We start from the raw sequence: 13619 nt of genomic DNA, 5'->3' as shown, positions 1-13619 counted from the left end.
CAACGTCGTCATGCGCTGCTTGTCACACCGCCATCGTGATGCCACCGTGGTCGTCCAGTCGTCGTCATTGCAGCCTTGCGATCTGATTCTCGTCAAGCTGTCTTCGTCGTGCCCCTACACCGACCCAGTGGTCCAAGTCGTCTGATTGCTCAGGCCACTAAGTACGTGTTTTTCTCTTCTTGAAATGAAAGTAAAAGCAAGAGACGTAGTCACCTTATAGTGATGACGGCTATTCCTTTTCGCATAGCGGAAACAACGATATAAGAATATATGTAAGAAAATGAGGCAAAACCACGTCATGGGGCAGGTAAGGAATCCGCAACACACAGTCCTATACGCCCATGACCATATAAATATAAAAGGCAAATGCAAGTTGCACGACAACCAGTTTGTAAACAAAGTCGCGAACACACATAAGCAGCCCTGATGTAGACTGCGATAAGCTTATAAACAGATGAGGAAGTACACAGAGTTACACAGAACTACAAGTATATCTTGTATATGATACTTCTTTTTCTTTTCTTTTTTGTATTCTGTAGGTATGTGTTCGAGGACGTGATTCCATCGTGGTCGCTGAATCGTCTTCATTCTAGCGTGATTATACTAATCTCGTCACGCTGTCGTCACCACGCCATCATCGTCAGGCAGTCGTCGTTATGCCGCCGTTGTCACGCTGTCGTTTTGTAATTGTCATGACTTCAGTAACGCGTTCTTATTGTGGTCCTGGCGTAGTCATCCTACCGCATTCGTCACTCCCGACGTCAATCTTTCTGCATCATCACATCATATAATACTGTAGCCACTCAACTGTCATTATGCGGTCCTTAATTGTCATGTCGTTATCGTCAGACAGTCTCTATCATGCATCCGTCGCTCAACCGTCATCGTCACACCAACGTCGGCATACGGGTTGCTTAATAAAGTCATCACTATGACATTATCGTAGTGGCGTTGCCCTAATGTCGTCGTCACGTCATCGACTTTGAAAGTTGTAGCGCATAGGATCGCATTACTGTGTGACATTTTTTAATCTTATTTTTTTATTTGTTTTTTTCTGTCACCTTTTATTCCCTTTACCCGCTACTCCTGCGCAGGATAGCAAGCCGGTAGTTACACTGGCTAACCTCCCTGTCTTTCCTACCCTTTCTTCCTCTCCTTCTCCTGCCATCGTCGTCATTGCATCGTCGACATACCGTCGTCGTAATGCGTTCGTTGTTACCCCGTCGTCGTGATGGCGTCACGGTCATTAAATCGCCTTTACCTGCCGTGGTTCCTTTGTAGCTATGGTGTTGGGCTGCTAAGCATGAGGTCGCGGGATCGAATCCCGGCCACGGCGGCCGCATTTCGATGGGGACCAAATGCGAAAACACCTGTGCACTTAGATTTAGGTGCACGTTAAAGAACCCCACGTGGTCGAAATTTCTGGAGTCCCCACAACGGCGTGCCTCATAATGAGATCGTGATTTTGGCACGCAAAACCCCATAATTTATTTAATTTAAATCACCTTCATTGTAACTTTGACGTTCGACTGTCGTGATGCTGTCGTTGTGAGCCATCGTCGTCGCACCGTTGTCGTCATGCTATGGCCGTCACGCTGTCGTTTCACCATCCTCGTCAATTCAGTAACGTCATCCCATCGTCTTCATCCCGTCGTCATCATAGCGGCTTGATCGATCTATCGACGTCATTTCTTGTTTATCATTCTATCACAATCATGCTGTCCTAATTCAATGGGATTTCACTGCCGTGGTCTTGCCACGGTGCTCGTTGCGTCGTCGTCAGACAGACGCTGTCATGCATCCGTTGTCGAACCGCCTTCTTCATGCCACCGTGGTCATGACGTCGTTGTAATTCTAGCACCTTCCCTCGCTTTTCACTAACCTTCGTCATCACGCCATCTTCATTTCTTTCTCCTCATATCGTCGTCATCACACTGTTATATTTTTTAATAACATCGTCATAATTTAAGAATCGACATTTCATTGACGTCATGCCATTCTCGTTTTACCACCTTTGTCGTCCCACCGGTATCATTCCTTCTTCGTCGTTCCATAATCACCGAGTCGGCGTCACACGGCCGTCGCCATGTCTGTGAGGGATCTTGGCAATGGAGTGTCGTAGTAATGTGGCACGATATCGGAGTATGTGGGCATGTGGCCTAAGCAACGGAAGTCTCGGTATTACCACTACGCGTGTGAAATAAACGACACTTCAGGAATGCGGTCTGTTGCCACATCGCTCGAATGCTATTCGCATTACCGTCGACAGTCATCGCAAGATGGGCTGTGGCGCAATTTTTCTTTTTCTGTAGCGCGCTTCCAGCGCGTGAACGGGTTTTTCGAAACCTGTCTGGCACTGACATTCTTTACCATTCTATTCCCACACATTCTCAAAGAAAATACAGGTCAGTTTGAGGACACGCTCGCGCGTAATGAAGGAAACTGCAAGACTGTAGAAGAAACATAAAATAAGAAAAATAACACTTCCCGTAGCGATCCAAAGGCCAGACACTAACCCTTTCGTTACCGCGCCTTTTTCAACAGCTTTTCTACGCGTCGTTAAGCGTTTCCGTTAGAATTATTTTTCCAGAAACATCATGCACCGTCTGAAATAACGACTGAGTTTTATCTATTTGTCAGATTTTACAGCTTTCGGTAGATTGGGAAGTCGGGAGAAATAAAACTTCGACTAGAGGTACCGTCGAAACTAGCCTCCACTGCTCGTAGCGCTTTTTCGATGATAAGTCGCAAATTCGCCCTCTGTTAGACTCGGCAACGTAATTTTCAAGTGACAGGAGCAGTGATGACATGGAAGCTACTCTGCAATTGTTAAATTTCTAATCCAACATATAGGCTCTTTTTACGATGTCTGAAACAACGGTAGATGGTCATGGTGCGTGTTATTTGGATTAATTCCTACAATGGATTCCTTTTATTCATCGGCGCTTGGACAGCGTATGTCCAAATTCTTACGAGCAATCCTCTCCGTCGTGTGTGCATGGCTTTCAGTCACACAAGAGCCCGCAGTTGATTTCAAACCGACCTTCCACCGAAGCTTGACTAGCTGTCTAAGCTCTTACATTTCAAGCCCCACCTCCCAGATTTTCCTGTCCTTGCTTTATCTCTTCCTCTGATTGACTCAACATTACAGTATGAGGAGGCTTCTACATGCGCCTGACCTAACAGCCAATGCTTCACGATTCTAAAGAGTGCAGTGAAAAACAAACCAGGTACCTGCTGCAACCAGTAAAAAAAAATGCTCCTCTCCCGGTGCAACAGGAACTGACCTGCTTTCACATTTGTGATTTTACTGCTTTCCTGCGTAGCACGGACGTTACTATGGCTAGTATTGACGCATACAAGTAGTTTTCTTTTGCGTGATTTGGCTTACAAATTTTGGGAACTAGAACCAGGTGAATATTTCGTATATTCCATATTTCTTTTACTGTCGGTAGTTGCATTACAAACAACAAATTATTACTATCATTCGTATTCCTCGAGGTGCTGCTTTGAAGCTCCACATGAGAATTCCCAAAATTGTTTGAGAAAATATCACAACTACGCATCCCTTCAAAAAATCTATGAGCACTTTGCTGAGCTAAACTTCTATAGGCGAAAGCCTGTCTATGACTGCCTCTGTTGCTGTTGTTGGAACTGCGCAGCGAACGGACGCCGCCGTGGCGGCGAGCATGGGATGCAATCACAGCCATGTATATCACATGGCTGCAAGGTTTGTCGCCGACCTGAAACAAGCTTTGCAAGGTTTCATCAATGGTATTTGAACGTCCACTTATTTGGCTTTAGTGCCCCTTTAAGGTAAAATGAAACTTTCAGTCAGCGGGTTACCGCGAGTATAAAATCGCCTTACCGCTCGAGAAAGTAGTGAAATTGCGAAGTAGCGTTTTGCTCGCGTAAATCACATGCGGCAATTTTTCGACACAAACCTGCTCTTTACATTTGTTGATCTAGCAACGAGCCGACTACCTCTTTCAGGGCCCGCCAGGCTTTCCACATGCTCATTGCGTCTATGCTAGAGCCGCATTGATACAGCGTTGCGGCCACCTAGACCTTTCACGCGAATAATGGCGTGAGCCTTAGGACGATTCGAGCACGCCTTATCACTTTGTCACGTCGTTGATAACCTGACGCAAGTATGCTCAGTCCTCCTGAATGCACTTGATAGTCTGGCCTTAGTTGCTGGCGCCAAATTGCTCGCAATTGCCACTGTTCTGCAGCACAACACGAAAAAACATAACACACAAAAATTGGCAAAGATGTTTATTATACTTCTCCCAAGTCATTCGTCTCAGCAAGAAATTTAAGGACACTTGTTTGAAGCGACGGTTTAGACTGAGGTTGCACAAAAGGCACATAGTGGTTCTCTCGGAGCACAGAGCCGATGCGAATAGAATCAACGACGGTAATTCTCCCCTGCAGTATCCCTACAAAAGCGTTTCACATATAGCCCAGAAGTCCGCATCTCTTCTGCACTAATTTTGTGAAATTGACACTTTTTCTACTGTACCTGTATAAATTATGTAAGCAATATACGGAAAGTATAATAGATTATTTGATGTAGTAGTATGCACGGGACATTCCTTGATCAGTGGTCAATAAGTGGATGCCGAATATTCCCGGATTTTGAAAAATAAATTGCAGGTCCAAGACAATGAAATGATAGCTATAATAATGTTGCCTAACTCCATTACGCTATTCGCCATCGAGAAGGAAAGACCTGTAGATGATCGAACTTCATAATTCACCCTAACTTCCTAAACACAAGCGCAGCACAAAACTATATACACGAGTAGCCTGGGCTATAAATAAGCGACGCCCAGCATTTACTTTGCCGAGTTGCGCACAGCGTAAACTGCGAGGTCCTCCTCGATTAAACTCTAAGTGCAAATATTGGCCTGGATGTCAGCGTTGAAATAATGTCACCATAACCGAAGCTGCAGTTAAGCGGAAGCCTTGATGTCGAGGCCACAAATTGCATTCGATACTTTCTGAATGAGAGCACTGCACGAGCGCGCAGTAAATTCTAGAAAGATGACACAACTTGAAGCAAACGTACTTTATCTTGGCAGTATTGCACTGTGCTTACACAGAAGGGCGCACCCGGAAACGAGTCACGTTAGTTCACCCTGTCAGCCTCCGCACACCCACGCGTTCGCGCTGCCGTCTGGAAGAAAACGCGCGTGCGCTGGCATCGAACCCATACTGGGGGTCATAAATGAAACACCTTAATCGTATAGTTTATTATTTAGGCACGAGGTAATATCTGTCACCATAAGATAAGCTCTTAACATTCTCCATTACGCTTATTATGAGTTGCGCAGACCACAGCATTTACGATGTCTTGTTAGATGAGGTTGAATTTTCGTTATTCCTCACCTACACATACCAGAAACCGCTGCCGTAGAAACAGCCTCGACTCATTTGGTCAAAGAATATTTTCGAACAGAGAAGACACAGCAGCGCTGCAGTTCTTAAACCCTGCAATACACACTCGATTGACTGATGGCTGACAATTTTTTGGTAGGCTGTACAGTACTCCGATACTCGATTCCCAACTGCGTACCGAGAAGGCCGCTAGGAACTTCACCTCTTATCACGTCACAACGCCGAAGACGCTGGCGAGTGACGTTCCTTATTTTCTGCAGACTCTCGTCATTGTTACAGTGCCTGACGTTCGGTCTTGTTGGCATGACAGAACTGAAAACGCATAATAGCCCAAGGACAGACAGCAAGGATGCTGCTAACTTTCATACCACCATTAGTTCATTTAGTAAGGGATGGCAATGAGTGACCATTCAGTGCAAACGAAGGGCAAACGTATTACACGCCTCCGGTCCATAACTGCCATTTGCGAAACGGCGGCACCCGGGTTCAGCGTCAGTCCTTGTCTTATTTCGCGCTTCAAGTTTGCGCGGGCGTTCGGAGAGCCACGCACGGAGGAGCCACGGTCAGCCTCTGGCGATGCCTCGGTTGCCGGGAAGCGTGGACGCGGGCGGCTGCGTGTCCCGTATGAGGAAGGCGTCCTGCACGATGGGCGGCGCCATCTCCAGCATGCCGAACTGCAAGGCCCTGAGCGGGCCGTCCGGCCGGTACGCGAAGCGCGGCCTACGCGCCAGTACAGCGGCCTCCATGGCGTCCACCACCTCGTGGATCTCGGTTCGGGACTTGACCAGCGCCCGCCGCAGGTACTGGCGACTCAGCTCGTAGTAGCCCTGGCCGTAGTCGCGCCGCACTTCCTCGCTGGTCTCCTGCCACAGCTTGTCCATGGCCGGCAGAAGTATGCCGTCGGCGGTCAGGTTGGTTCTGTTGCAGGGAAACAGGCAACACATGTTATGATTTGATAATTATAATAGCGCCGACACATACATCCACAAAGGAACAAGGACGAGACAAATCATTAAAACTTCCTTCTGGACGAGTTGGTGCATACCTGATCTGAAAATTATAACAGCGCAACACATCGTTAGCGCGGCTATAATTTTCAAATCAACTACGCACCAACTCGCCCAGAAAGAAGTTTTAATGGAGACGTTACGATTCGTGCGACATTCTGTTCGTGCCATGAAGGAAACTGCCAGTGTTATCACGGCAATACAGCGATCGTGCATAACCTTTGTACCAGCGTTAATCTCGCAGTAGACAGGCATCCATTCCCTCACGCTCCCGCATGTATATGGAGATGCGTGCGGGTACGCGTGAAGGTGCATTAGCAAAGATGGACACAGCGATTCATCTTTCCCAAGACCAATACTTATTTATAGCAGTCCTCGAAACGGTAAAATGTAAATTCGTGCTGGCGGAACATTAATCTTGAGCTTTTCTTTATTTCTGAGGCTATCAGCATGTGGAGTACCTACTTGATCGAATGAACACTAATTTCCTCTCGACTCTTCTTGCGCAAGGCAAAGCGACTATCTAAAACATGGCATTGCGTACACGTGCGTGTTTTTATTTCCGTGGGATAGCAGAGCACATTTCAACACACTAGAAGGGCTCATGCATTCTGCGCATGATCCTGCGACAACTCCTGCAGTCTGTGAAGAATAAATTCTGGGAACTGCATATCCGCCGCACAATTTTCAATCTTTTTTGCTTTTTTAATTCGATACCCACAATAGTCCCTGTGCGCAAGAAACACCGCAATTACGACAATCCAAGTCTATTTATTAGAGGTATATTATGTCTGGCGGCTACCTTGCATGTAAACTTTATCAAGATATTCAACTCATTTTCATTTAACACATCTTCCAAATTCTCTTTCATATCTTTCATTAAATTATTCGTGACTGTGGTTATGTAAGCATAGCTGCATTAGTTACCATGCGAGAGAAGACGACTAAAATAACATCTGCCTTCTGTGCACCAGGTTACGCGTTCCCAAATCATCCACAAGGGTGATTAAAATTTAGAATTCGAAAACCAGTAGAGTTGCAGAGCAGGTTCCAGCGCGAGTTGCAAGGGCAGGAAGATGTCCCAGCGCCATGAAGCCGGACTTCCATAGACTTCTTAATGATCTGAAACCTGATAATACAAGGAATTCTGCGGCTATATCAATACTCGATAGAGACATGGCGTGCGTAGCCTTATATCGCTATCGTTAGGATAGCCGTAATTGCTCTCTTCTTTTGTGTTCAGTACGTATTTTCCACAAAGCGTTCTGTACAGTGCAGACGCGCTTAACGTCAGGTGAACAGCAACATCGAATCTACTTACGCATACATGTTGGGCTCAATGGAGACTACACGGACGCCGAACTTTTTCATCTCCCGCCGGAGGCCGTCGGCGAAGAAGCGAGCTGCGCACTTAGACATGGAGTAAGCCACCGAGAAGGGAATGGCGAAGTACCCTGCGTACGGATAGAAACACAACACTCAAGACCGACGAAATTCATGAAGTTTTTCAACGTTTAAACAATAGCCTGTTGTAGCAGCTTTATGTTAAAAGGTAAACGTTTTTACACTCATAAAGGCACTGCTTTGTCGCACGGCTAACACCCTAATCTTAAATGAGTCAGATCCAGTTCTTTGTGGGCACAAAAGTGGTTTTCATTTTTGCCTATAATCTGGCGCAATTAAACATGATTATAGCTGCGACATCGACCCGAAAAGTGCGTGAAAAATCTTTAATCGCTAAAGTTGTCAAAATCTAGTTTCTGATCTTTCGGTGCACCCCATCGTGTCAGAATTCCAGCATAGTTTTCAACTGCGGCTTGTCTCATCGCAGGTGTAACTTGATCTTGCTGTTCTGACTGTAAACCGCATAAAGTGTGATGGTGTTTATGTGACAAACTAGACCCTTAAAGGGTGGAACAGCATTTACGTATTCAAGAAACCGCACGAAAAATCACAAGAAGAAAGTGTCCTGTCTACTTCTTGTGCTCCATTTGCTTTTTCCGCAAGATATGCAACACAGTATCAACCTTAGTTTCTTGAGGCCTTGTAAGGTTATTGAAAGAACAAAGAAAAATCACGGAAAATGCTGCACGCTTGATACATGTCAGCATGCCTTCGGGCTTCAGCAAAGCTTGTTATAAACTTACACCGCACGACAAGCAGTGGCGTTTCGACCAGGCTGTGGGAAAATGGCGATGATTAACTAAGGATCAAAGGAAACACCAATGGAGCAAACATGATTGGCGAGAACTATTTAGTAGATCAGGCTAATATTCCGGCTAAAGCACCAGAGAGATCTGAAGAAAGAAGCAGACGAATGAAGTAGAACAGACCCACAACAGATAGCTGAGGGCCGAACCGAGGTCGTCCCCAACTTGGCGCCTTATACTTGGGCCTTAGGGCCCTGCCCTGTCCGCAGACACTACCTCAATTACAGAATCAATGATGTTTTTCTCACAGCTATGATCGTGTGTAGCACGATAACTTGTTCACAGTGCCGTCAAGACAGCGAGTGAGAAGTACTTGCTGTCGCAGAGCGTTCCATGTTGCTTATTTGCCAACGTTGACAGTCTTGAAATCGACGCCGCCATGAATCGCGAAGAGTGGATCTCATAGCGGATCTGCTGCTCCTTGTCAAAAATCTGAGCCTCCGCACCATCGTCGAAGACACCGCTTGACGCCTTCCAGCTGGCAGCAGAGTAGACAAGACAAGCTTTCCTTTAGAATTGGGCGCAGCCGAACGGCCCGGCGCATGTGGGGACGGCGCAGAGCCCCCGTAGAGAAACCACTGTGACGGCTATACGCTTGTACCGGCTGAGCCTGCTCGCAACTGTGGTTTAGATGTCGGCGGGTGTGTCGACACTTAGAGAAAGCTGGGTCGGTCGAGAGCTTGCCTGCTTCTAGAATTGCTACACTTAGGTTGTACGCAGCTCGGCGCACCTCTCCTGCATCACATGAAGAAGGATGTGAGGACTGCGCCTATGAAGTGATCCACCGTAGAGGTGCTCCTTCGGGAGCCGTTTACATCATCGTGCAGAGAGAGGAATAATGTGAGAATGTAAGTGTTGCTCTTCCCGCAGACTGTTCGATCTGGGGGAGCCGCTGCGAGATCAAAGGAAAGAAAAGGCACGTGAGCAGCGCAGGACGGACTCAAAACGACCGGTCGGAACGCGAATCTGGGACTGCCATACAGTGCTAACAAAATATTAGGAGCCTTCATTTCATCACCCGGCACACATGCGATTTTGCTAACAGCTGGGGGATTCTATTAACTGATCTCCCATCAGACGTTTGCATTTCGTAAACCAAAAAATTTTCTCTGAAACACAAATTTCCAAGTCAGTTTGTTAAAGGCCTTGTCCTCTGCAATTATTTTTTCTTAGGTAAATCATTTAAAGTAATTGCTTGGGGTAACAGTACACAATTAATTGGAGAGCAGCTGCCATGGCTCAGAATTGTTCCAGTGACCTCTAGCTCGGAAGTAGGATACCGCATCCTCTAAAGATTCCATCGGAAAAAAATGTTTTTTGTTGCACCTGCACAATGACTTCCGCATCGGTTGCAAATCTTCTCCTGAGTGATTCCTTCAATAGTCCAAACATATGAAAATCGCTTGGAGCAAGGCCTGGACTGTATGGCGGGTGTCCCAGCAATTCTGATTCCAAATCCTTTATTGTTTCGGCCGGCCGTTTGGCAGATGGCCGAGGATTATCTTGCCGCAGGATGACACCTTTTAGCAGTTTTCCACGACATTTGGATCTCATTGAAGGTTTCAGTTTAGATCGCAGCACATCACAACAGTTCTCACTGTTCTTAGTTTCTAGTTTCGCCTCTTGGGGTCAAACGAACGGCTACTACACCTTTCATGTCCCAGAATAGTGTTGCATAATCTCACCAGCTGATGGCTGACGTTTAAATTTCTTAACTTCTGGCGAAGAGATTTTCCAAACCATGCTCACAACCTTACTTTCCGGTTCGTGATGATGTACGCAAGTTTCATCTACAGTAACAATTTGTTCTAAAAATCAATCACTCTCGAGACGATAACGGGCCAAATGCTTACGAGATGTCCGAGCTTTGTGTCTTATGCTGCACTGACAATTCTTTCGGGACCCTGCTTGCACACACTTTCCGTAAATTTAGCCTGTCATGTAAGACGGAATACGCTGAACCCTGACTAATATGTAAAGTACTGGCGATTTCTTCCGCAGCGATTCGTCTGTTTCCCATCACCATACCCTCAACGACTTTCAAGTTGTCCTCAGTCGTAGACGTCGATGGCCTGCCCGATCTTTCCTCGTCACATAAAGAAGTATTTCCCAGTTTGAAACGCTCTATCGATTCGTAGATCTTGTTTCGCGATAAACAACTGTTACCATACTGCGCTTGCACTCGATGAATAATTTCCGCGGGTTTAACACCTTCCGAAAACATAACGCGAATCACTGCTCTCATTCCCTGCTTGATGGAGATCGACAATGGAGCTTTCATTTTCAACGGTTGCTATACTCTAACGAGCAACGCGGTAATAAGAGTGGCACGTTCCATACAAGTGCTGCATACGACACTAATTCAGCGCTGGATACTAGTTGTGATACCAAGCCTTAGTGCGAGAAATTGCAACTTTTTTAACTGAACCTTCTTCATTCCTGTACAATTTGGTTTCTGCATTGTAATTTTTATTCGCATTTTTATGTGTCTTGTATAGTACCTAGATTTACGTTAAAGTACCTTTTACATTTTCCAGTGCTGCTCACTGCCGAATTGTAATACAGGGGACTGGGCTTAGTCAAGCTGCAATTAAGCGATTTTTTCCCGCCACCGCCTTTCCCTTGTCGACATGAACAAAGTTTGATTGACATTGGTGGCAAAAATAGAAGAAACAGAATGAGAGTTTACGTAACTGTCATTTAAAATTGCAACCTGTCAGACAAACTCTTCGGCGTCTTCGAAAAATTCGCTTACCTATGCAAAATAACCGGTCTGCATGGCGTTTTGCTGCTTATGTTAGAGAGATCACCGAAATATTCACAGCTGTATTTACTGTCTGTCACGTACAATGCTATTTATTTTGTTCTATGTTACCTATATTATGTTACCTACTGTGCACTATAGTGCACTTATCGAGACCATTTATGTTATTTTTTTATTTAACGCAATGTTACAGCGCGCCATGTTAAGGGTACGCACTAATGTCTTGTGACTAAGTACGTGCAGAAGGTCCAATTGAGAGTTTTGCTTCAGGATGAAATTGTACCAACTGTGTCTTATGTATTCCGTATGCTGGCCAGATATACATATATATTATGTACAGGCATCATCCCATAGGATATCTGATTCGTCCGCCTCTGTAACGTGTTCTGAATACGGCAAACACAGAAATACATTTTAATTAGAGGAGAGCGAAAAAAAGAACTGCAATAAATTTTTAAAAAACTACGCTCGAAGACTTCCATCTGTTTCCTTTGACTTTCGCTTCAGAAGCTGTTTCTAACGTGCATTTCATTGCACGAGTTCCTCCGATTAGTCGCCGCGTTAGTCTTAGCGGGAGGCACGCTTCCAGCTTTTCACAACGTGTAACCAGATGCGCAAACGCCCACTGTTGGCTACATTGCTTTCTGTTTTTCCTTTATGTTCCTATCTGAAAGGCGTCTGGGCGACTCAGTCACGCAGGGGTCGCTTTCGCGTGACTCAGTGCCACACATGGCATGGTGTTCACGAACGATTTCGTGTTTTGCCAGCGACTACAGTAACGTCAATGGCACAGTGCGAGCCCGCATTTCCAATGCACATCAGCACCTGCAAAAGTGGGCAGGCCGTGCGTCCCAAATATAAATGGAGCTTTTGTATTACTAAGGCAAGCTGGAAGATGCTGTTACTCTACTTAATTTCTCAGGCTGAATACATTTTACTGCACAAATAAGAGACAGTGAATAAGCCACTTGCGTTCGTTCATGGGTTCGCCGCACTTTCCCTCGGGCATGGGTTGACTTAAGGTTTAAAAAAAGAACATATATATATATCCCTGACGGTATCTTCCAATCTCACCAACCTTCGGTTTTCCTTTTCATGGAAAAGCTACGTCTGGGCCACAGCTAGGCCAAGGCCACCGCGTGCTCTAGCGGACCGATAATACTTGCGTCGGTATATCTTTCTGTCGCATCGGAAAATCTCAAAAACGAGCGCCGTGGAAGAAAGCGTGACTCGAATCATTAGAGAGCGCGATAAAAAAAAAAAAAAAACATTGGGGCGAATGCATTTCCCCCGGAGCCTGAAGTATCAATGGTATGCGGATTCTGGAGCATGTATTGGTGACACCTCGTGGACGGCTCGGCTTCCGGGTTTCTCTCGCATTTCCTGCCTTCCAATTACCAGCACTGCTGGGTGTAGACGGTGCGGGTCTGTTGCTGATGCAGCTGCAGGGTTGGCGAAGCTCGTTGAGAAGCACTCGAAAACGTCGTGTAATGTCGACGAGTTCAATGCGGCGTCTACGCGAACGCCTGCTTACACGTAGCTGCAGGTTAAAATATAGCCTCGCATGGACCGCAGCTAATGTCAAGGAATCTTTAAAAGCCCATCATGCGGCAATGGAGCGGTGTTGAATTTTCAGACAGGAGCACAAGGGGAACCTTAGTAAATGTATCAAGGAGGACGAGTTCATCCTAGATCATTCGGTAGAAAGGGGTGAATGAGGTTAAAAACGCAAGAAAAACAATCGGCTCTCTTTCCTGCCTACATATTGCAACAACACCCGCGACTGTCGCAATAATATCCTGTAGATGACGTCCGCTCGGGTTCTGATAGCAGGCTGCACTCGTGGCGGGAAACGCGTGTCAGCGGATGTCAAGATAACGGGGGGAAAATGAATCAATAACGGGTAAATATGCCGCTCACAGCGGAGTGTATGTGCCCAAGGTGCGGCGTAACGCTGGCTCATAGCCATGGGCCAAGAAAGTTGGGAACGCTGCCTTCGAATAAAGGCAGACACGAGAAGAGGAGAAAACAAGGGTGATAACAAACAACGAGAAGAGGAGAAAACAAGGGTGATAACAAACAAAGTTGGGAAAACAACTTTCCAAGCGTGATTTTTGCGCGATGACCCACTCTTCGCCGAGTCCGGCTCACAATCTGCATTGCCGCAAGAGCATGAATTTTACACACCCCCCCCCCTCCCGGCAGTGGTTTCATACGCTATGGGAGAAGCTGTGA

The 13619-nt window shown here is 46.2% G+C and overlaps 1 protein-coding gene across 2 annotated transcripts in view; it reads right to left on the bottom strand.

Moving 5' to 3' along the window:
• Positions 1-4276: 4276 nt before the first annotated feature.
• LOC142590561 (short-chain dehydrogenase/reductase family 9C member 7-like) overlaps positions 4277-13619 on the bottom strand; it is a 47936-nt gene continuing 38593 nt past the window's right edge. Inside the window, exons 4-5 of one of the 2 annotated variants that reach the window (XM_075702809.1) lie at positions 7732-7864; positions 4277-6321 (exon numbers count right to left, since the gene is read on the bottom strand). In XM_075702809.1, the coding sequence (XP_075558924.1) occupies positions 5967-6321; positions 7732-7864 (488 nt within the window). In that variant the 3' untranslated portion in view covers positions 4277-5966. The remainder of the gene's footprint in view (positions 6322-7731; positions 7865-13619) is intronic. The other variant, XM_075702810.1, reaches the window with a different exon arrangement.

Source organism: Dermacentor variabilis, chromosome 8, assembly GCF_050947875.1.
Source record: "Dermacentor variabilis isolate Ectoservices chromosome 8, ASM5094787v1, whole genome shotgun sequence".
NCBI lineage: Eukaryota > Metazoa > Arthropoda > Arachnida > Ixodida > Ixodidae > Dermacentor > Dermacentor variabilis.
The sequence above is the reverse complement of the archived record's forward strand: the minus strand, read 5'-3'. Positions and strand labels throughout refer to the sequence as shown.